This window comes from Calliphora vicina, chromosome 3 (genome assembly GCF_958450345.1).
Source record: "Calliphora vicina chromosome 3, idCalVici1.1, whole genome shotgun sequence".
Classification (NCBI taxonomy): Eukaryota; Metazoa; Arthropoda; class Insecta; order Diptera; family Calliphoridae; genus Calliphora; species Calliphora vicina.
This window is the reverse complement of record NC_088782.1, coordinates 79,112,130-79,137,346: the sequence shown is the minus strand read 5'-3', so window position 1 is coordinate 79,137,346 and position 25,217 is coordinate 79,112,130. Positions and strand designations below refer to the sequence as shown.

Below are 25,217 nucleotides of genomic sequence, written 5' to 3'. Positions count from 1 at the left end.
AACGCAAACAATAACATCATTCGCAACAATGAAGATTATGAGCGAATATTGGGCACAATTTGGAAATCCTGAACAAATAGTTTCGGACAACGGGATACAGTTTTGCTCGGAACAATTAAAAAACTGGTGCAATGAAAGAGCTATAGAACACACCAGGACAGTACGTATCCACCCAAGCTCCAACGGTTAAGCAGAAAGATTCGTGGATACACTTAAGCGCGCTCTCAAAAAAGCAGAAGATACGCCTACCGCAGCACTTAAAACATTCTTGGAAGTCTATAGATCAACACCCAATCCAAACTCACCAAATGGCAAGACTCCAGCGGAATCGTTCATAGGCCGAAAAATGAGAACAGTCTTCGATATCATTACAAAACCAAAAGTCACCGATCGCCAAACTAATCAGCAAATGGGGAATCAATACAACACCAAACATGGTACACGTAAAAGAACATTCCTCCATGGCGATCAAGTCTACGCATTGAACTTCAAGGGAAACAAGCAATACTGGGTCCCAGGTGAAATCATCGAGAAGATTGGTAATGTAATTTACAACACCCTGATCGACGTTGGTAACAGGAAAATACTCGTAAGAGCACACACAGACCAACTTCGACCAAGATACGATAAAACTGTCACTACTGCATCAGGAACATAAAATCTTCCATTGGACATATTGCTTGCAGAATTCAAAATAACTCCACCATGCCAAGACGAAACTTTTGCAACCCTTACAGCTTCACCTAACCGTACTCCAATGCGCATAACCCGCCGAAGACAACCTGTGGAACATTTTTCCAGATCACCCCAATTGCCTTAAGGAGAGAGATGTTAGGAGGTAACCATATCATTCAACAGTAAGATGTCAATGTGGCATCACTATGAAATACAACGCTGCATGCATCATTATCTTTATTCTCTTTATGTATAATTCTTGTAACCGTTTTTACTATTAGTTGTAGCTATCCAACTCAGGCACACCTCAAGAAATGAAATTAAAGTTTATGTTTTATTAACTATTTGACCGCCCCGGCTTCGCCCGGTAGCATTTACTAATGTTAGTTCGTCAGGTTTCTCCAACTCTGACTGTTCTTATTTATTTGCAAATAAAATATCTAAATTTGTACTGCATACTTTAGGGGCTTTTACAGTTGACTGGACTCACAGAAAAAAGAATTTCCGAGACCTACAATGGGTCAAAATCGGGAAAAATATTTTATAACCCGAATTTTTTTTTGTCATAAATTCTTTTTTTAATTTTTTTTTAATTTAATTTAATTCAGACCATGAACAGTTTCATGGCGAATATACAAAATATGTTTCAACGATCCTGCTAAATAAAAAATTAATTCTCTAAGAATTTGTTTTTGGAATGCTAACGGCCTTAGCATAACAAAATAATGAAGTACAACAATTTCTCCAGCTCCAGGAAATTGATGTACTACTTGTCTCAGAAACACACTTTTCCATAAAGAACTGTTTCAGAATTAACGGATACTATACTTATGATACAAAACATTCAAGTGGTAGAGCTTATGGCGGAACAGCTATATTAGTGAGAAAAGATATTAGGCATTTCCCAATCCCAGAATATAAAACGGACCACATCTATAAATATACCTAACTAGAGTGGTCAAACCGGTTTTCGAATTATTCGAAAAACCGGTTATTTTCCAATTTTCCGGTTTTTTTAAACCGGTTTTTACAAAGGGACAGTTTTCGAGTTATTCGAGTAAATCGAATATTTTTATTTAATTATTTTAAGATTCTGCGATTTCTTTTAATAATTAGGGATTACTTTAAACAACACTTTTCTTCTAAATGTGTGTTATGATTTCATGTTGAATGCCATTAACAAGTTATTCATCAAGGACTAGGCGCAGTCGAACGTCATTGTCATTATTTCTGACTCATTTTTGTTTTTCCTGTTCTACGTAGTTTATAGCAACCGCGTGTCTTTTAAATTGGTGGATATCATAATAAGTCATTGATACTGTACCATTGCCATTGTCACTACTGATTGTAATAAACGTTATATTTAATCGTTCCAGCTTCCTATACGTAGATCAGTGTTGTTCATCCTATACAACAATTGTTTAAAAAATTTAAACACATTTGTTATGCTCTTTTAAAGAGCATAATAAATGTCTAATTTTTTCAGAAATTCAATAAGCATTGTTGTTGGTTGGTTTTTGGATGAAGCATAGCAAACACACGCGTTTCAATTACAATTGAACACAAAAAAAAACAAAGTTAAAAATAAATAAAAAAATTGAGAGTATTTCGGCCGTATAATGTATATTCTTTCATTTCTTTAAAATTAAAATTATATTCATTTAATAAATTGGTTTTATTTGACAAAAATTCTAAATCTAAACTTTCTTCATTTTGTTATTATTTTAAGTGTTTGACATTATGTTTGCTGGGTAGCTCTCTCACCAATACATCTTCATTTTTATTTTTGAACACCACTGACGTAGATATAGGTTTAGAATATATTGAATGTGACTCGCAAAATTTAGAAGCTCAGCTCAGTTTAACAATAAAAGAACTTCAAAATCTACACAAAAAAACTAGTATTGCAACAACTAGCGATTTAAAACCAGATTTTGATTACTTGAACAAATTTTCAAAAAGTTAAAATAAAGTAAATATTTTATACAATGCAATTTCAACTATAAATGATCGTGTTATTTCTGTTACTTTTTTAATCAAAAATAAATTGAGGAATCGTGTGTCCTCAAATCATTTAAATTGTATTCTCTTCTTGAAATATTATTTTAAAAAATACAACTAACTATTAGTATGTGTTAATATTATATTAATATATGTATATCATTTCTTTTGATTTAAAATATTAAACAAATTTAAAGTTGTATTAAAAAAAATTAATTTAAGTTAAATAGATTTTTAAAAGACTGGATGATTTTTTAGTTTTAATAAAAAATATATTTAAGCTTAATTTATACCTCTATTCATAAATGGACAAAAAATTTAAAAACCGGTTTTTGATTAAAAAAACCGAAAACCGGTTTTTAAAAATTACGCTTTTTCGAATTATTCGAAAACCGGTTTTTGGAATATGTCGAATACTGGTATAATATGAAGTAAGTAATAATGTGGCATCTTTAATATAATCACTGCTTTTAAACTATATAGTGATTCTCCTTTTTACGGTATTTGACATTTCCTTAAAAAACTAGCTGCGCTGATAATTTTTGATTACTACATACTAGAGTAAATTCTTGGTTTTGTGCATTTTTTACATAAATTCCCCATCTTGGCAGGTCTCTTCGATTTGAATAAGTTTTTAAGAAATAAATAACATAAATTAAAACATAAACAAAGATGACGACTTTAAATGCAGATGCAAGGCTTGTGTACTAATACAAAAAAAGTCCAAAAAAGTCTTTCAAATACAAAAACCAGAACAATGCATTATTTTTTTGATGAGGCCAATTTCAAAATCCGGTTTTCGAATAATTCGAAAAAGCGTAATTTTTAAAAACCGGTTTTCGGTTTTTTTAATCAAAAACCGGTTTTTAAATTTTTTGTCCATTTATGAATAGAGGTATAAATTAAGCTTAAATATATTTTTTATTAAAACTAATTAAAAAATCATCCAGTCTTTTAAAAATCTATTTAACTTAAATTAAATTTTTTTAATACAACTTTAAATTTGTTCAAAATTGAAAAAAATAGTGTAGGGGAAAATATAAAGTGTGTGTACGGAAAAAAAGGAATTTTTTTTCATAAGCGTAGGGTTTTCTGAAAAAATCTCCTGGCAGCACTGGCCTAGTGTGAAAAGGCAGCTGGTGATTACAATGCCAAACATACATTTTGGTGCTCTCGCCTTATTGGTCCTAGAGTGAGGCAACTATTAGAAACAATACCGTCTAACAGACTATATGCCATATCTATTGGCCAACCTACTTATTGGGCTACAGATCTCAATAAGATTCTCGATCTAATTAACTTAGCTGTAATCAAGAATATAAAACGAGAATTTATTTCAGTGATCCCTTCGCTGGACCCTTCATCAGACCACTCGCCTACAGTTTTAACGTTATTAGAAGTTCCAAGTAAATTAGAAAACTATTACTCATGTTTCCCTAACAAGAAATCGAACTGATTAAAGTATAAAATGTATGTTAGCTCACACTTGCCACAGAACATCTCATTGAAAAATGAAGATGAAATACAATCCGCTGTTGATATATTTACAGATATTTTAACAAACGGCGTTAAAGTGTCTTGAGGAATTACAGACATTTAAAATGTCCTAAAAACATTGAGTCTCTTATCAAAGAAAAGAGAACACTCAGACGTGAATGGCAACAATCGCGATCTCCGAACTAAAGGCTAAACTTAGCAGTGCCAAAGAAGACTTCACGTCGCCTTAAAGATTAATAAGGAATCTAACCTGAGAAATTATCTTAAAAACTTAGACCCTACTAAGAAAACAGAATATAGGGAGAATCCACATCAAAACGGACAGAAAACTGCTATTTTCGGATTTGACATTTTCGATTTTAATGAAATTTACGACATATATTACGGTTCCAAAGGGTTCCTCAAATCAATGACTTTTTCATCGCAAACCAATTTCATTTAAAAAAAATCGCGATTTGAAAATTGAAAAATTTGTTAAAATTGTTTAAAATTATATAGACATAATTGCACATAACGTGGAAACTACTTAAAGTCCAACATAATTTTGGATTCCATTTTAAAGGCAAATTTAATGTCCTTAAAATAGTGTGTTCACATCAGTGAACAATAAATTATTTCCATCTCTGATGGGAAGCATCACCCTCATCGAAACTGCAGCCAACTTCTGTCTGTAAATAAATGTCAACTGCATCCCCTTTTTTACAATCACTCTCTTTTTATAATCAGAAGAACAACAAGTGTGCCTTTTGCTTTTATCCTAAAGTTTTAAAACTAAGCTTAATACAACAAATTAAAAATCCTAAAGTGTAAAACTAAAAATAATCTTAAACCCTAAAATCCTAAAAACTATAATATTATTGTGAGCAATTAATAAAAACACACTAACTAAAAAGACATAAAAGAAATTATCACAGAATAAATAAAACTTAAAACCCCTTATATACTCCACATAGTTCAATAAACATATACACCCCCATCGGCAATAACATGTGAAATTTTGTTCCCATGAAATATTCATTTCCCTCGAAGGGAAAATTGCTATCGGGAATATCACGATGAACTTTACATTCACAATAGTTGATTTTGTTTGTAACAGCTGTTTAATGTTTACAAAATTCCATCTAAAAATTTCACAAGGGGAATTTTTTCATGTGAACAAAGTTGATGAACGAAAAAAGGAAAAGGGAAAATATTCCATGTGAAATATTGATTCGCGATAGGGGTGATATATAAATATTATAACGATAAACGAAATTATATGGTTTTCTTATTTACCCTTTCCCAAATTCCAAAAAACCTAACTACTTATCCTCCTCTAACCCGTTAAAACATAATGTGAATAAAATTGTTTACTTCCAAAAGGTTAAAGTTCATATTCGGAGTATATATTTCAAGGTAAAAAGATCGCGGAGTTAAAAATTCAAAAAGAACAGGTATGAGGACTCCTAAACTCTTTATTATATTCGTTCAGGAGTTATAAAGAAAAACGTTATTAAAAGTACGTTTTTTCATATATGTTTAAAAATTACATACAAGAAAAATATTTCCAAATCAGATCAAAAGATGTGATCTCGACACGTCGAAAAATATCCGCTGGTGTACCACAGGGAAGTATTCTAGGGCCGTTCCTATATTTTTTAAATACTGCAGATATGCCGACGAGCGCACTGACACACACATCTACGGACGATACCGCTTTTTTAATGAAAAACCCGCAATAGCTTCTGAACAACACCACATCGGCGATTTTTGGAAACATCATACTTCCAAGAGATTTTATTATCTTTCCAGATACCCATTTATCCCCTTCCGAAAAGTTTCGACATAAGACATTATCATTAATTTGAATGTGAGGTTTTATTTTATTCGAGCATGGGTTGTGGGTATTAGTAGGGCTTAAGAGAGAGAGCAAAGTTCGAGGTGGTCGACCATGTAAAAGTTCTGCAGGAGATTTTCCACATGAGTTTGGACTAGTTCTATATGTTGTTAAATAAGCAAGCACTGAAGCTTGTAAACTTAAACCATCTGTTAATTGTTTTTTAATCGAAGTTTTAAACGTACGTACAAACCATTCTCATTACCATTCGAAGATGGATGAAAAGGTGCTGTAGTAAGATGTTGAATACCATGTATTTCATAGAACACTTTAAAATCGTTTGACGTAAATTGAGTTCCGTTATCTGTAACAATTGTCTCTGGTAATCCTTCAATTGAAAATACGTTTTGTAATGCTTTGATCGTAGATATTGTAGTACTGTTCTCCATTTTTATGACATATGGGAATTGAGAAAAAGAATCCACATGTATTTTTCAAATGGACCTGCATAATCCATAATCTTGTGTTCTTATACTTGATAGTATATACATATATAACCAGACAATATTAATGCCCAACGTTGTAGTCTGTTGGCAGATGTTACCAAAATTCCCTTTTCTGGATTAAAAATTGAAACCAAAGGTTTGTGATCGGTAAACAATGTAAACGTCCATATAAGTAATCTGGAACATCTTTATACCAAAAATTATATATAACGCTTCCTTCTCTATTTGACTATAGTTTCTCTGACTATAATTTAATGTTTTTGATGCAAATGCAATTGGATGTTCTGATCCATATGGGTATGTATGAGATATAACAGCGCCAACGCAGTATGCAGAAGCATCAGTCGCCAGAACTATGGGTAGTGTTTCATCAAACTGAGCTAACTGAGTCATTTCAATCAACTGAGCTCTTGAAAAGAATTCTCTTGTTCTTCTCCCCAGAAAAAGCTTTGATTTTTCTTTCTTAATAGATTTAGTGGACCGCAAATTGTTGAAATATTTTTAATAAATGAACTGTAATAGTTGACATTGCCTAAAAATTACTGTGGCTCTGCAAGGTTTCTTGGTTGGGGCAAATTTCTAATGGCTTCTGTTCTATTTTCGGATTGTTGAATTCCTGAAGAGCTAATTATGTAACCAAGATATTCTATTTTGGGTTGCATGAATGAGCATTTGTTAAAATTGCATCGAAAACCAGATTTATACAAACGACTTAAAAGAAGTTTAAGATTATTAATATGTTCTTCGTCATTTGACCCGGTACATATTATATCGTCTAAATAATTTACACAGCCTGGAATGCCGGAAATGGTTTGTTCAATTAATCTCTAAAAAATGGCTGGTGCACTGGCTACTCCAAATGGTAACCGTTGGTACTGGTATAAACCCAATGGAGTATTTACTACTAGTAGATGCTTAGATTCTTCATCAATTTCAATTTGCAAATAAGCATCGGAAAGATCAATCTTCGAAAATAACTTCCCATTCTTTAGTTTATGAAATAAGTCTCGAATTCTTGGAATAGGATATTGCTCAACATCCATTTGTGGATTTATCGTTACTTTAAAATCAGCGCAAATACGGATCTTGTTATTTGGCTTGGGAACTATTACAAGAGGAGCCCACTGACTAAACTGTACTGTTTTCCAAATACCTAATTTTGTTAATCTTTCAGCCTCTTCTTTGAAAATATCAGATATAGTATATGGAATAGGTCTTGGTTTGAAAAACTTTGGTCTAACATCTGGGGGGTTATTATGTAACTCCTTTCGAAAAGAAATTCGTTCGAATTTGTATGCTTTATACATTGTATTTCGAAAGTGTTTCGATTCGAATCGAATTACATAATAACCCCTCTGATTTCATATAAATATGAGCTTGCATTACATTACAAGGACCCAATTCGCTGGAGAATAAGTCTTTAAATTCATTACAAATTTCCTTAATTTTGAAATTTTCTTCAATTCGAAAAATTTGCACCGATTTAAATTCGCCATACCAATTCAAACCAAATATATTGTTGCAATGTTCGGAATTAGCAACAACAACATCTAAAACCTTCGTTTCATCACGAATTTTCACATATACTTTACATGATCCTAATACTGGGATCTCTGATTTACCGTAAGTGGAAAGTTTAATAGTGGATGGAGTAAATGTAAATTTTTCAATGATTTATACGTATTTAAACCAATAATGGAACGACCAGCTCCTGTATCAAATTGAAATTCTACTAACTGATTATTTAACTCAACATCGATTAACGTCTTATTACCACATCTTTTTATGTAATCTATTACATTACAATTTGTTACTTCAGAATCAACAGTTTCATCAATTATAACATTTGTATTACTATTTGGAATGGACTTACATACTGATGCAATGTGTCCTTTACGTTTGCATTTGAAACATTATGCCTTAAGGAATTTACAGTCCTTTTTCTCATGCGTTATGAAACATTTGCTGCATGCTGGTAGTGGTTTCTTTTGATTTTTCTCTTGATTGTGTTGTTGAGTTTTATGATACTGACTAAATGATGACTTAACTGCGTAAATTTCATTATCCAAATGATTTTTATTTTGCAATGTGTCTAGAGTTTTCTGTGTTGCTTCATATGTCTCAGCAATTTGTAGCACCTCTTGAAGCGAAGGATCATCCTTGTGTAATGCGGCAGTACTTACAGGTTCATCCGGAGTATATGAAATAATAATATCTCTTATTAATTGATCCACATATTCACAATTACAATTGCTGTTTTTACAAATAAAGTTGCACTCTCTTGCCTTACCTTGTAATTCCATAACCCACGAGTTGTACGTTTCACCCTCATGCTTCTCTCTTTTATAAAACTCATACCCACTCTTAATGATATGAATCTTGCTTTTGTAATGATCGTCTAAGTTAGAGATTAAATCAGTACATGATGCATTTTGAAGAATATGTTTTGCAATCAATTTTTTAAGTAGATGAAATGTCTTATCACCGACCCACGAAAGGAAAAATGAGCGCTTCTTATCGTTGTCTTCTACGCCGTACGCTTTAAAATGCTCTTCAAGTTGTCTTTTGTAAGTATCGAAATCATTTTGTTCATCATCAAAATTGTGAAATTTTGGGACTGCCATAGAAGCCGATGCTGTTGGACTATCAGTACGATTTAATAATCTCTCAAAAATTGGCGTTGTTCAGCTATCATTCGTTGAGCCCATTGCTGTTGCATTGTAAGTACTTCTGAAATTACGCTCTCCATATTTTAGCAATAAAAATCCTCGTCGCCAATAAAATGTTTCTCAATACAATATTTCACAAAATCAAATAGTATTTTTATTGAAATTAAATTCTTGAATGAGGAAAAATATTGAAAAGTAATTGACAAAACAAATTAATAAATTTCAGAGAATATTAATTAAGAAAAAATTATTTAAATATTTTAAAAACATATCAGGCAATGTCGCTGGCTGCGACCTGAGCCTATATGTTGAGGACAGCGAATTTAACAAGTCCCAAATAAATGAACCACAAATTTTTAATTAATGATGCATATACTTGAGCAACCGTTTATTTCTAAAAAAGATAACTTGTTACAAAAAATAACTTATAAATAAATTAAGCGACTTACAGCAGTCTTTATCCCCAACAAACTAAATTTTAATTCTAAGGCCAGTTTGTTTATGTACTATTACAACAGTTCATTTCCAAATAAATAAACAACGAAAATACTGCAGTATAATTTAGGGACAAAAAGTGCGATTAGTTCGTAAACAAATATGAACAAAAGGGAATACAAAACAATCACCCCTATCGCGAATCAACATTTCACATGAAATATTTTCCCTTTTTCGTTCATCAACTTTGTTCACGTGAAAAAAATTCCCCTTGTTGTGAAATTTTTAGATGGAATTTTGTAAACAATAAACAGCTGTTACGTCATCATGATATTCCCGATAGCAATTTTCCCTTCGAGGGAAATGAAAATTTCATGGGAACAAAATTTCACATGTTATTGCCGATAGGGGCGAATATAAAAAATCCTAACGGACAAATGAACCAAACAACAATGATCATACAATTGGTAAATAAGACAATTTAAGTAAACATTAAAGTAGCTCACAAACAATAAATATAAACAAACCATAATTCAAAATTAATAAAAATCGTAATAAATTTAAATAAAAAATGTATGAGCCATTGGCGACAGGCAGATATCTTCAAGAGTTGTCTTAGTAGCAGATATCTGCCGTGCGGGTGGAGGGAGGTCATGGTTGTTTTCATACCTCTATTCTTACGATCTTTGAATGTAAGGGTAGGAAGATAGTCGCCTATGCGGATGACGTGGTGATACTGATCAAGGGAAAGTTTCTCTCCACTATCAGTGACATCATGCAGGAATCGCTTGGCGATCTCTCGTCCTGGGCAAAAACTAACGGGTTGGGTGTAAACCCATCAAAGACAGAATTGGTGTTATTTACCAGGAAATATAAGGTGGAGAGCTTCAAGCTGCCGAAATTAGACGGCGTTGAGCTGAGTCTATCAGGGGGAGCCAAGTATTTGGAAATTTCCTTGACAATAAATTGTCATGGAAAATAAATACGTAGGAAAAATTAAAGAAGGGCCTTAATGCCTACTATACATGCAGGAACTCAATTCGCAAGAACTGGGGCTTGCGACCAAGTATGGTTAATTGGATCTACACATTTGTTGTTAGACCGATTATTACTTATGGTTGCGTAGTGTGGTGGGAAGCAATGAGGAAACGTAGCTACAGGGTTATACTCAATAAAGCTCAAAGGTGCGCATGTCTGGGCATCACAGGTGCCATTGGCAACACCCCGCAGGCGGCCTTGGATATAATCCTAAATCTACTACCCATTGACAACTATGTTGAGAGTGTGGCGGCAAGGAATTTACACAGACTATCAGAGTCTTATTTGGTAAAACCAAATAAGACAGGTCACTGTATGAGGCAGGTCTTATAGGTCAGGACATTATTCCATTTGGAATCTCTGACTATAGGGTCGCGACTTTCAACTTCGGTGCATCACCCCCAGTAGAGTTTTCCAGTAGGGATAATTGGGTTGGATCCGATGAACTTTTCGATGGGTGCGCAGTTTTCACTGACGGATCCAAGATGGACTCTGGTACAGGGGCTGGGGTTTATTTGGTCGACAATGATATTAAGCGATCATATAGACTCTCTAACGAATGCAGTGTCTTCCAGGCAGAGATCTTCGCGATCTGGAAAGCCACAGATTTGATAAAGGCACACGTCAATAGAGGGTCTGTGGTGACTATATACGTGGACAGTCAGGCGACATTAAAGGCTCTGGAGTGTCATTTAATTCACTCCAGCTTAGTGGAGGACTGTAGGAGAGCTCTCGAGGAGTTATTGGTACATTACTCAGTGGGATTGTGTTGGGTACCAAGGCAATGTGACATACAGGGAAATGAGGTAGCAGATGAACTGCCTAGACATAGTTCTGATCATGTTACTAGGGAACGGGAGGTTAAACCACCTATATGTCACTACTACAGGCTAATTTATGAAAGATTCCGCGACTATACAAATCAATCCTGGAGCAGTAGGACGGATTGCAAGGTGTCCAGGGCCTTGTGGCCAAAACTGAATGCAAATGCAACCAGAAAACTGATAGGGTTGGATAGGTATAATCTCAGGATTCTAGTAAGAGTGATAACCGGTCATTGCTCAATTGGAGCCTTTAAGGGTAAATGGGATAATGGCACACAGGACTTCTGTAGAGTGTGTGGGGATGTAGAGGAGCTAGAGACAGTAGAGCACATCATGTGCAACTGCCCTAGGTTACAGTGTCACAGACTATGATGGCTAGGAAATAGATTTCTGGACGAACTTGGTAATGTTGCTGGCTGTAAACTGAGCAACATACTACGTTTCATAAAGGGAATAGGGTGGCTATTTAAGGGACGTTCTACAGCGATTCCTAATCCGTAACAAGATATTTCTTTTCTCTATTTACCAAACGTTTTTGGATTCTTCTTTTACTCTTAATCTATCCTCACTTTTATATCTATTGAAGGGAATCACAATGGACCTCAAGGTCTCCGAGTGGAAGTGCACATAGTGTACACCCTATCCTAACCTAGGATGACTCAAAACAAAAAAATTAGTTTTAATTTATTTGATGCTGTTTGATCTTATAAAACACTTGTAAGAGAAAACACGGCAAACTAATTTGTGCTAAAAAGGTGATTACGCTTTTTTCAGCAAATATTTGCCATGTGTGACCCTACCTTTAGGCTCAACATTGTAAGCAGTATATAAGCAAATAAAATAATACAACAAATTTGTAATTGAAAAGTTTAATTGTGTTGCTCTCAAGTATTAATTTATTTAAATGTTACTTTCCTGTTAATATCTATATATAATATAATTATTCCGTACAGAGTTCAGAATGCTTATCCCAGGCAGATATCTAAAAAAAAATAAGTTTTCTCATAATTAGGCCTTTTATAAATATGTATGTAGTTTTTTCATCAAATTACCTGGCATTTTTTACTACAATACCATTGGTTTCCGCAACCAGCACAAACGAACCGAGACTCATTAGTTTTACATTCTTGACATAATGGATATTGTATGTTTTTAGGAGACTTTCCATTAAAATCTCTTTTCACTTGACTTTTTAAATAGTTTTCTTCCAAACGAACATTATAAGGATTATTCTGTAATTTAATTAAAATGTTAATATACATAATATACCTATATAAATTAAGGTGGACCTTCAATGTATGGAAAAATTGAAAACACATCTGTTTCAAAAACGAATGGCAGTTTTGTGTTATGTTATTATAAAAAAAATTTGACAAAAGTTTGAGCTCAATCGGTTAAAATTTGGCGTGCCACACGAGGGTTAAAGTTCGTAAGAACATTTATAAGGGGAAAAAATGAATTTTTTTCAGTTTTTGTAAAAATGTTGCCATTAAATAATTACTTTTGCAATATAATATAAAAGAATCGAAATGTGTACGTAATTTTCGTTGTAATGAGATATAAAAGACAAAAATTGGTTAACAAATTTTAAAGTCAGGCCACTGGAACAAAATATGTATGAACAAAATTAACATATTTTGAGAAATATTAAAATAAAAGCACAGTTTTACTTAAAATATATCCGTATTTATTTGTATATGCGTTTTTGGATTCGTAGGATACCGTTAACCTATTCGCAGGTATGACCAAACAAATTTAATTTTTTTAACGGCAGTTTCAAAACTCCATTTTCAAATTATCTGGTCTATAATATCCTGTATAGATTTTACTTAAAATTCATAACAGTAAGGAATTTGGTATCATTCGCCATAATATGGCCAAAACATTAGTTTTTCCCGAAAATCGCAAAATTTAAGTCGCAAGTACGGAGAAACTGTAGGATGTATGGACATCTTTTATGCATATTTTTATTCCCTATTATATTCTTAATAAATCCCTGTGTCATGATCAAAAAATTCTGAAATTTGTTTAATAAAATTATTAAAATATAAATTTGTTTGGTCATACCTGCGAATAGGTTAGCGGTATCCTACGAAGCCAAAAACTCATATACAAATAAATACGGATATATTTTAAGTAAAAATGTGCTTTTGTTTAATATTTCTCAAAATATGTTAATTTTGTTCATACATGTCTTGTTCCAGTGGCCTGAGACACGTTAATGGCCTGGGGAATTTTTAACAACTTTAAAATTTTTTAACCAATTTTTGTCCTTTATATCTCATTACAAGGACAATTACGTACACATTTCGATTATTTTATATTAAATTGCAAAAGTAATTATTTAATGGAAACTTTTTTACAAAAACTGAAAAAATAGCATTTTTTCCCCATATAAATGTTCTCAGTAACTTTAACCCTCGTGCGGTTAACCTCCTAACCTCACACAAAATTGCCCTTCATTTTTGGAAAATCGAAAATAAAAAAATAAGGTCAACCTTAATATACATATATGTATATATATATTAGGGTGGATAAAATTGTTTGCGGCAAAGGCGCATCGCGATTCTTGTTCTATGGGTTATTCAAAAATTAATTTCGAGCAAAGTAAGTATTTTTCTAAAATATTCAAGAATCGATGCAAAAGAAAATTTTATTTCCCCTTGCCAAATGTGTATGTGGGCTTTTAATTTTGAGTGCCGGAGAACTTAATGTGTAAAGTAACAATTAAGCCTTAATTTTTTTTTTTAAAAAATAGGTTTGGGTAACAAATTCTAAAAACGCAAAAGCACCGATCCTCGAAAACGCTCCACATCTGTATAGCCTTATATGAAATACGTTATTTTACTATCACACGGTAAATACCTCCACAATGCGCACTTTTATAAAAAAAAGCTCAGTTTTTGGAACCCCTCTTTAGGAATTTCGGTATTTGGTATAAGTCTTTAGGTAGGGTCACACATGGCAAATATTTGACGAAAAAGACGTAACCACTAAATAAAATATATTTGAATTCTTTTATTTATTTTCAAAAACTGCTTTTACTTAAGACAATTCAAAACAAATATTTAGTTTTATTTTAATTGATGCTGTTTGATCTTACAAAACACTCGTAAGAGTAAACACGTCAAACAAATTTATGCTATAAAAAGTGGTTATGCTTTTTTGAGTAAATATTTGCCATGTGTGACCGTACCTTTAGTGAGCCAAATTTTACTTACACTCATTTGCGTTAAGTTCTCTTTCCGGCTAATGTAAAAATTGTATATAGTCCCGAAGAAAATTTTTTCTATAAAAGATAAAATATAGGGACTTTTTTGAGAAAAAACGTAAAAAAACGGAACTTCGGATGCGTGTAACTTTTATAGGGACGAAATAAATGTTAGCAAGTTGTTTTTATTTTATTCAGAAATTTTTCGCAAATATAGCTGATGTTAAAAAATCGACCCTCGGTAGCCACGCCATATCTACAAAACAAAAGAAGATCGACCAAAATTAAAAACAAAATAAAAAATTAACCTAAAATTTGAACTTAAAAAGGTAACCTACACATCATTATTGGATTTTTGGCGATTTTTTAAAAATATGTGAGAACCGAGGCCACCCACTGGCCCCTATTACATAACGTATGCTCATAGAATAATGCATATATTTATGTAATTCGCTGAATTTATGTAATTCACGGCTAAACGTTAATCTTCGCGATTTAACAAGTATTTATTAATTATTTGATAAATTCGTGGTTCTGCAAACATAATTTGTATTTACCTTATAATAATTAAATTTAACATTTATGGAGCGTTGTTCTCAAGGTATTACTTTTATTTTTAAGTATTAATTAAATACAATGACTTATGAGAAGACCTTATCAATTATACCCGAAATATTAATGTGCGAAATATTTGAAATTAAAAAAAAAAATAACATGAGAATTCTTGATATCACGGGTATAATTACAGATTTCAAAAAAATGTAAGCATATTTATTGAACACGCATGTTTCTTTTAGATCTTTGTAACACGATAAAGGTCTAAATAATGGGATCCTTCAAACAAATTATTTTAAGAATCAAACGAAATATTTTACGAATCTGCTAGGCACTGTAATACATTAAAGTGGGTTGCCTTCTGGTCCCTCATAGACCGTGCCGTCCTCAACTTATGCCCAGCATGTGGTCAGGGTCCTCATGATACCCTCTACATTTCCAAAAATATGTGGAAATACGTTGACCACCTCAGCGAACATCCGCTGTTAATAACATGAAATGACCGAAACTAATGAAACTAAAAATAAGAAATTTGGTCCGAATATTTTATAATAATACAAATATGATATATAGGTCAAGTTGTAGAAAAATCTTGTGTTCGTGGTGAATATGTATGAATTGACACAGTTGAATAAAACACACTAGTGTGTTAAAACAGTCCTCATGCATACATATTTGTGGAAATATTTGAAAAAATAATTGACAATCACATGGAATTTAGCAAAAAAATTTTGTCTTAATTACCTGACCACCACTGTATATGCCAGCATAAGGATTATAAGCGGTTTTCTAGATTTTTTGAGAAGCTCATTATTATTTTTTTTTGCTTGGACCAGCACTTAGGGGATGACTGATGATGGGGATGATGATGCAATACATTATGTTGGAACTAGGAAAATAGGTTATGGGAAGGAGGATAGAGGGAGTAAAGAATTGGCCACTTAAAATCCGTACGCACTATAGTAATCATAACAACAACCCTTGTTATGAAAATGGAAAAAGATTTACATATGTTTTTAACAACAAATCTACCATTATTCTACAATGAATTGCAAGTCATTATGTTTAGTTTTTAAAAGTGTAGACACAATGGAAAATGAAGCTAGATATAAAATTGTGCACAAATATCTAGAAAATCCGACAATGTCGGGCTAAAAGATAGCCAAAATCTGATTTTCGGCAGATATCAGGTCAAAATGTTTACGTCTGAATAAGTAAAATTGAACAAAAATATTAATTTGAAAGGAAATTCGCAGCTGCGGTTTGAAGAATCAAGCTTTTCAGACATGTTTTTAAATAATTTTCAGAATTATATATAAAAAGTGAATTTGGAAAAGCGATTTCTGTCATTTATAAGACATCACACATCTGATACAAAGTTTCAGCCAAGTTGTCATTACTCAATGACAAGCTGTCATTACTCATATATTACTATGAAGTGGTATAAATGAGAATAATATTGATGTTATACCAAAACTAGTGTTTATAAAAAACCGGTTTGTCGGTTAACCGAAAATTTGCTAAGTCCATTTTATTTTGTAAAAATTTCAAAATTATTATCTCAGTCAAACGGAATTCGTTTATTCATTAAATTTCAACCAAAAAATGTAAATCAATTGTTTAATTAAATATTTGATACTTCTTCTTAGCTGTGATTATTTGTCATTATAAATCATACCAAATACGTAATTAATAAAACTCCATTCTCAGATTTCATAAATATTTCAAATCATGGATTTTAGGACGTTCTTTGTCTCTCCTATAATATATCTGAAAAGGACTTTGTACACTAAGCTAACGAAATGATTAATAAAATTAAATTTTAAGAACAAAACACACTAATGAAGTCAAATTGATTAAAATAAGGTATGCACATCAGATTCAACTTAACGTTTGATAAAATCATCACTAAGTTTTTAATGAATCATTAGTAAGATTTAGCATAAACTTATAGAATTATGAGGAATTTAATTTTTAATAGTTTCATTATGTACAATTTATTCTGAAAAAGTTTTTAAGTAAACTCATCGTCCTCTACTATTTAGAATCATTATAATTCTTAAAATACCAATCCAAATATAGTATTGTAAATCAGCAGTTTAGGTTTCAAATCAGACCAATAATGTGTGTACAATGAATATAAAAAATGCACAAAACCATGAGATTTCTTAATTTTAGACCTAAATTTTAAAAACGGTTAACCGAGTGATAAAAACCGGATAAACCGGTTAACCGAAAATCCACATTTTAACCGGTTTATAAACACTAACCAAAACACATCAATTAAACAAATTGCACAAATCTTCGTCCAATCGAGATATATTGGGCAATTGTTGAACGTAAATTGAAAAAGAGTGCAGGTACAGTAAATAACCAGATTTTGATGAGAACAAAGGGGAATAAATATGCTGGAATAACGGTAGAAGTGGCAAGAAAAGTTGTGCTGCTATTAATGGGAGTCATAAGAAGAAAAATCAGACAATTTATTCGCAATAACGACACATAAACCTACATTTATATTTTTTAAAGCTTAATAAATTACCTTTAATTTCGTGTATAAAATGCTAACATACGTTGTTAAAGTTATGCCTGCTTTAATCCGTTAGGATTTTAAGTGACCACTTTAGTGTTTGTGGACATTACTATATGATAAAAACATTTTTTTTTGTTTTTAACAAAATTTGGTTTCTATTTTTAAATAGTGCTTTTGAACTTCTGAAAAACGATAAAAATCTAAATAAACGTGATTATAAAAAAAGATATAAACATGTCCTCGCTGAAATCAATTATAGATTTTTGATATAAAAATCTATATATCACGCGAAACCCATTTTTTTATTGTATACCCTATTTGGAACGAAAAAAAAACTAAAAAGTATACCTATTTTAAAATTGTCCAGCTCACAACCGGTTATCGCAAAATACGAATATTTTCTGGAATATTAATAGAAAATGACAAAGTTTATTTTCAGGGGCCAACAATTTTTTCCTGTAACGATCCACCTTAATATACACACATAAGTATGTTGTATGTTATGTATATGGAAATTAAATTTAAATCTATACCATTGTGTTGACAAAATCAATATCATGACTTGATGATAATTTCTTAGCACGACCAATTGGAGTAATACAAATTTCTTCTTCAGAATTTGGCAGAGGATAGAACTCAGACTGGTGGTCTTTGGTGAAATATTGTGGACGTGATGATGTTTTCTCCTGCAATGACAAAATAACATAAAATATAAGAATATGCATTAAAACAAATACAAATGTAATTATTATTAACGCTTACATATAGTGGAATACTGAAGCTATGATGCTGTGCGTTTGATTCACTTGACTTGATTCGCTTACCAACCCGAGGTAATAATTCTGGATTTTTTTGTCTAAAATCTGCAATTAAACTTTTTACATCTCTGAATTCTCCTTGCCGACCTTTATTAGATAGTGGATAACCTGCATCTAAGTGATTATAAAACTCAGAATTCTTACTTTTTATTCCCGTACTCTGTTTTTCACCGTTAATCACAGTGGAAGTATTTTCGGATGAGTCGGCACTATGTAACATGTTGCGAGAGACTAAAAGACTAAATAAATTGACAATTAAATTAATACAAATATTGTTATAACTAATACAAAAAAAAGTTTTTTTTTACCTGTGTAGTCGACTCGTATTACTTTTTTCTCGTTCCAAATCTTCAGCATTCATATTAGCCCTATTCTCTATAAGTTTTTGAATGGTTATTGATGAATGATTTACTTCATAAGAATTCGGGTTCTTTTCTGATAAATACATCTCTAGTTCCTTCAATTCTAACAATGTATCTTGGCCAGGCTTTTTTGTATAACATTCTTTTGATTGAAGGATTTGCATCTTTTGGCTTAATCGAGAGTAAATTTCTTCTTTAACCATTTTTAAATGTAACAAACGGTTCCATTCCATTTCTTTTGTTTGTAGAATTTCATTTAAGGTATCTATTTCATTTGACAAACATTTCATTTTCTCTTCCGTCGCATTTAAAGTAGTATTTGCAATGTTATCAATGTGATTCGTTGCAATTTTATCAAATTTTGGAAACATGTCATTTATACTTTTATAAAATTGTGGAGATTTAGCTCTAATTTTTTTTTCATTCTGCTTTATTTCGGTTTCATTACTGTCATTTAATATTGAAGGGCTGGAAGATCTTGCTCTTTTTTGTGAAACATCTTTTATCTATATAACAATAAAGTATAGTATTATTTTCATATGTATTTCATAAAGTATTGTATATATATGTACAGTTTGTCAATAAATTGTTTTCAAAACTGAAAATATTCAACATATTTATAATTTATGTGCTGTTTTTCTATAGAGAACGAGTACTTTGAGTGGAAATTTAACATGTGTTTTGTTATTGTAACAAAAATAAAATACATTTAAAACGTTAAAGTAGTAAGACAAAGGAAACCTAAAATTCGAATTATAGTGAGGAAGAATGTAGGAAAAAAGAAAATAAGACAGTATTCAAGAGTGTCATATAATTGCTTTCAAAATAAAGTACTATGGAATAATACATATATTTTTAGCGATTTGTTAACGTAATCTTCTAATATTTTGTGCGTACACCTTTACCATCAATCGCAGATGCCAATCTGCTCGGCATCAGTTTTAGAATATCGTATACAAGGGAAATTTTTAACCATTCTTCATTAATAAATCTAATTAACTCATTTTTATTCCAAGGGCTTTTTTGCCACCATTTTATTCAGAAAATTTCATGTTTGGGAATTAAATATGTACTAGGTGTATCAATAACCTTTTTGCAGTTATAAAGAAACCACGGTCGTCATAAATATGATTTATGTTTTGGATCATATCATGGTATAGTTTGTATTTAAATATTTCGTTATTTTCACGGTAAAGAAACTGAATTTTTGAGCACTAATAGTCAGAAAACCTTTTAATGGTCATTAGTCTTCTAAAATTATAATTTATCCCACTAGTTTACTTGAAATACAAACCCACACCATTCAGACAATTTTCTAAATTTGATCGTGGGTATTATATTTTTGTTTTCAAGGGCAGTCAGTGGTTTTCTCCAAACCATTTTTGGTCCACCGGGGCTGTAGAGCATTATTTTTGTTTCGTCACAATAAATAACGTCATCCTAACACTCTATTGACAGAAAAATGAGATCAACAATAGCAATGTGTAGGCATCGTTATAGTTACTCGCAATGAACATTTGTTTTTATTTAGACATTTTTGAACTGTTTCATGCGAAACTGATAGTCCACATTAATTTTTAAGATCCTTTGCATGCCTGTTTGTGGATTTGTTTCAATAGTTATTATTTTCTTTCAGTTATTTTGTAAGAGCCTTTTTTCTGCAAGTTGATTTATCTAATTCCAATTATTCTTCCTTCCCAGCACGGTTTATAATGTTATCCACAGTTCTTAGTTGCAAATAAAACATTTTCTAAAGTTTTTTAGGAGATTTTTCTTATAATATTGATAATAAACTAATTGAATAATTTTCAAAAAGGTTCGCTTCGTGGCATATTTATATTTTCTTTTTTTGTTACAAAACTTCGTTATATTGATTGCAATAGCTCAAAGTTAATGTATGTCAACTGGTGTCATCAGTATTGTCCAAATAAGAACAAAAATTCTAATTAAAATTGTCAGTGTAAAAATTTGAAAACAATTGTTTGACACCATATTATTGTGGTATTTTATTTCAGTTTATTAAAATAAAGAATATAAAATACAAATTATTATTGATATTAAATTCAATGAATTAAAAGTTCTTAAAAAATGAGTTTTAGAATAGAAAAATAGATTACGGGCTCCGTCGTACGTCTTAAGCTCTAGGCGTATTCTTTTGAACTAACTACTCGTTATTGTCTTCTCGCAACTTCATTCCCACATCTCGGACATCCTCGGATTCTTCATCAATTTCGTCTGGCTATGGCTTCATAAATTCTGCACATGTTGTGGTACGCCTGGGACCTTCGCATTCACCGGATTTAACTACATCATACGCATCGTTTTGCTTAATATTAACAATTTGAGTTTGAGGCCTCCTCCTAGTTGAGTCCTTTTAATGGCAACGATGTCATTCATATTGTATTGTTTGGGCGGTTTACGTCCATATCTTCTCTTGTTTTCGGCTTGACCTTCAAGTATTTGTTGCTTTGCTGCTTGTCTAAGCTTGTTCCTCTGTCCATTATAGTTGGCTGCTAATTCTTGCTCTACTAATTCCTTCAGTTGGATATCGTCCCTGGTCTTCATTTTAGTGCCAACAAGCATCTCAAATGGGGTAGTGCCAATGCTTCTATGGTACGTTGAATTAATAATTTGCTGCACTCTTCCAACGAATTTGTACCATTTAGAGGGGTCATCAATATTTAGCTTCGACAAGACTGCGACGATTACGCTATTTAGCCTTTCGACTTGTCCATTTGCACGAGGAAGACCTGTTGTAATAAGGATGTGATTTATCCTTTCTTCAGCACAATAAGTCTTGAAATCATTACTCGTAAAAGCTGAACCACGATCTGAGATAACTTGCAATGGGTTGCCGAAAATGGTATTCTGCGATTGTAGTCGGGATATGGCATCTCTGGCTGACGTTGTCTTCGTTGGGTGTAACCAACAAAATTTGGTGAATGAGTTAATTACAGCAAAAATGTGATTGTACATCTTATTTGTAGATTCGAGAGGGCCAAGGTAGTCATATGGTATGTGTGCAATTCACGTTCTTGTTTTCCTCGTTTTCTGTTTGTTATGAAGCATGGGATACAATTAGAGATGAGCTTATGTATATTCTCTTCTAATTTCGGTATGAAATAGTCCTTACATATAAGTTCCTTGGTTTTCTTGATTGAGAAATGTCCTTTTTCGTGCGCTGTCCTTATAATTTCAGTGTACATACACTTCGGACCCTTATATAAGACATCTCCCTTCAAGAAATAATCATTATATGGTGATTTGTCCTTAAGAATTTCTCTGATGATCTTCGTCCTGATTCTGCAATCCTTTAATTTTGGAAATAAGATAATCCTCAGCTATGACCATAATTGGATGTCGACTTAAGGCGTCTACATGTCGCATTTGTGTTCCAGGTCGCATTTGTGTTCAACGATATAATCGTATTCTTGCAAAAACAGTATCCATCGAGCAACTCTCGTACACAAATCCTTCTTGTCCAACGTCCTCGTAAAAGCATTGCAGTTAGTCACCAATTTGAATTTCAAACCAATCAGTTATACTCGAAATTTTTTCAATGTTTCAATGACTGCTAACACCTCCAACTCGTAACTTGTGCACTTGCGTTCTGGTTCAGTGGTCTTCTTGCTCATGTAGTATACAGGATACAAAAGGTTGTCACTCGGCGATTTCTGAAGCAGTACTGCGCCATAACCATCAATGGATGCGTCAGTGTGTACCTCAGTCTCATAATTTTGATTGAATAAACTTCCCAGCAAAAACTTTACTTTCCTAGTAAGCCAGCAAGTATAATTGGAGCAAAGCGATAACTACTTATTATTTGACTGAAACACTACTTACCGTTGTTCGAGATTTTTAAAAAATTCAGGGGTCAAGCTTACAAATGTACTTACAATCAGTTGAGAAATAAGTAGTAAATTCACAACAAGAATATGTAGCTAAAAAAAGAAAAAAAAATATTGCCTTGTGTGGGAATCGAACAGTCACATTATTTGCTTGTGTTTGATAGTCAAGCTGCTAACTCACTGCTCCATGTACGAGTTATTTTATTGGAAGTTAACAATAGTTTTAACATCAACATATAAATGAATATGATATGAACAAAAAAATGAATGGCTTTGACAGGTGGCGAACCACTAACCTCCCGTTTTCCAGTCAAACACACTAGATAGCTGTGCTAAATGCAAAAGTTCATTACCTGTATAAAAATAAGTACTTATTTTAGTAAATAAAATAATGTGCTGGGTAACCACCACTCCTTACAAAAGAATGCATGAAATAACTAGTTGTCATTACAAAAATTCACAAAATTTTTGCTGGGTTAATACTGGACCATTACTTAAGACATTCTTTAGAGTAGTAAACGATTTCATTTGTTCATGTCCAAATACAAACTTTGTATTCTGCTTCTTAAGGTCGGTAAGTGGTTTGGCAATAATCGAGAAATTAGGTATACATTTTCTAAAATAACCTGCGAGGCCAAGGAATCTTTAAAACTGTTTGACATTTAAAGGTACTGGATAATTAACCATTGCGGTTGTCTTCTCAACTGATGGTGATACACGCTGATTCTCAATAATATAACCGAGAAATTGAATTCTCTTCTTCAAGAAATTGCATTTCTTAATATTTATATCCAGGCCATAGTCTTTACTGAGATCTAATACACGCCTTAAATTGACAAGTGCCTCTTGTTAAATCATATTCTTCACCATCGACTTCAAATTTAGTCTTAAAATGTCCAATCGGTTTAATTTCCCATCGCTCGAAGTATTACCGAATCCAATCAGATAAAAATCTGATTTAAAAAGCTCCGGTTTATTCAACGAATTGTAAACCTTTTCAGTCACGACATTAAATTTGCTGCCAGTATCAAATAAAGCCATCCAACTTTGTTCCGAGAATTTAACATTCACCTTCATAATACTTTCGACGACTAATTGCCTGACATTTCCTGCATTGCCTCATAACATTTAAGTTTTCCCTTAAAGTCCTTCAAATTACATGCACCGTACAATATGTCTTATTAATTGTCAAATCACGTATGTCATCAATAACGTATTGCATTAAAGCACTTTCCTCTATGTTGCCACGCGATGCCATTTCCTTCATCTTCAAAAAATATTCGTGAACACTCTCATCCTTGTTGATTTTCCGTTCTGTTAGCATTTTATGTAATTGGGCACTGTTGGTTGTAGTCCTATACTCATTAAATAATGCTTGCTTCAATTTAACCCATGTAGTTATACCCCTTTCTCTAGCAATAAATAATTTAGCCAAGCCCTTAAGAGATTTCTTAGCAAAAATAAATTTTTGAAATTCATCCCAATACATAACAGCCGATGTCTCCTCAAAATCATTAATCCAAACATCACCAGGTATAGAGCCACTTCCATCAAATGGTTTAATTGAATCCTCAATATTACGGAAATTAATTGAAAATCTTGGCATATTAAAAGATGATAAGTTACACTGTTCTACGGTATATGTCTTGTTTTGATTGTTCTGTTCACCATTGTTTTCTTTTACTTCTTTTTTCTTGCATGGTTTTGTATTGTGTATTTTGTTGTCTTGTCTGTTTACATGCTTCTTCTACTTCATTTTTGCGACTGCATTGCCGTTGCCAGCATCATCGTCCAACTCGTTGCGAATGTTCACCGTCGTCGTCAGCCTCCGCTTCATCGTCGCTCTCGCCTTCATCGTCATTTTTCAACTCGTTCGAACTTAACAAATTTCCTTTACGCATGTTCCTGAATATGTGCAAAAACAAGTCGTCGGCGTCGTAATTCAAAGACAAAATGTTGCAATTTGACACCAAATCAGAGGTACTCAAATTCTGCTCAACGTATTTTGTTTTTTCTTGAAACTTCTCGTCATCTTCATCGTAGTCAAAACCAACGAATTCTCTCAATCTCTGCCTGTTCTTACGATCACCCTCATTTCCAAATACTAGTTTGTGTAAAGCAACAACAACAGCACGTTTAGCCGTTGACAAGCTCTCGGCGTCTTCTTTTGAACTAACTACTCGTTATTGTCTTCACGCAACTTTATTGATGTTTTTTTCCTATTTATCCTTTTTCTTAAAGCTTCGTTTTGATAATAATTTATTTTTTCGCATATTTATACTCAAGATAAATAAATTATAATCGTACTAAGATGAATAATAAAAAATCTTAATATTGCTAGTGTTTGTCTTCATTCAAATTAAATGCTTTACAATATTTTTGTTTTGAAAACAATTAGTTGACAAACTGTATTTTAAGGGTGACGATTT

General features: G+C 32.3%; 1 protein-coding gene across 1 annotated transcript in view; it reads right to left on the bottom strand.

The window, feature by feature from the left end:
* Window positions 1-12,314: 12,314 nt before the first annotated feature.
* The window catches only part of LOC135954165 (uncharacterized), a 48,736-nt gene continuing 35,833 nt past the window's right edge, over window positions 12,315-25,217 (bottom strand). Inside the window, exons 4-8 of the mRNA XM_065504239.1 lie at window positions 18,887-19,446; window positions 18,523-18,817; window positions 18,294-18,446; window positions 12,514-12,693; window positions 12,315-12,443 (exon numbers count right to left, since the gene is read on the bottom strand). Coding sequence (XP_065360311.1) covers window positions 12,402-12,443; window positions 12,514-12,693; window positions 18,294-18,446; window positions 18,523-18,817; window positions 18,887-19,446 — 1,230 coding nt within the window. The 3' untranslated portion in view covers window positions 12,315-12,401. The remainder of the gene's footprint in view (window positions 12,444-12,513; window positions 12,694-18,293; window positions 18,447-18,522; window positions 18,818-18,886; window positions 19,447-25,217) is intronic.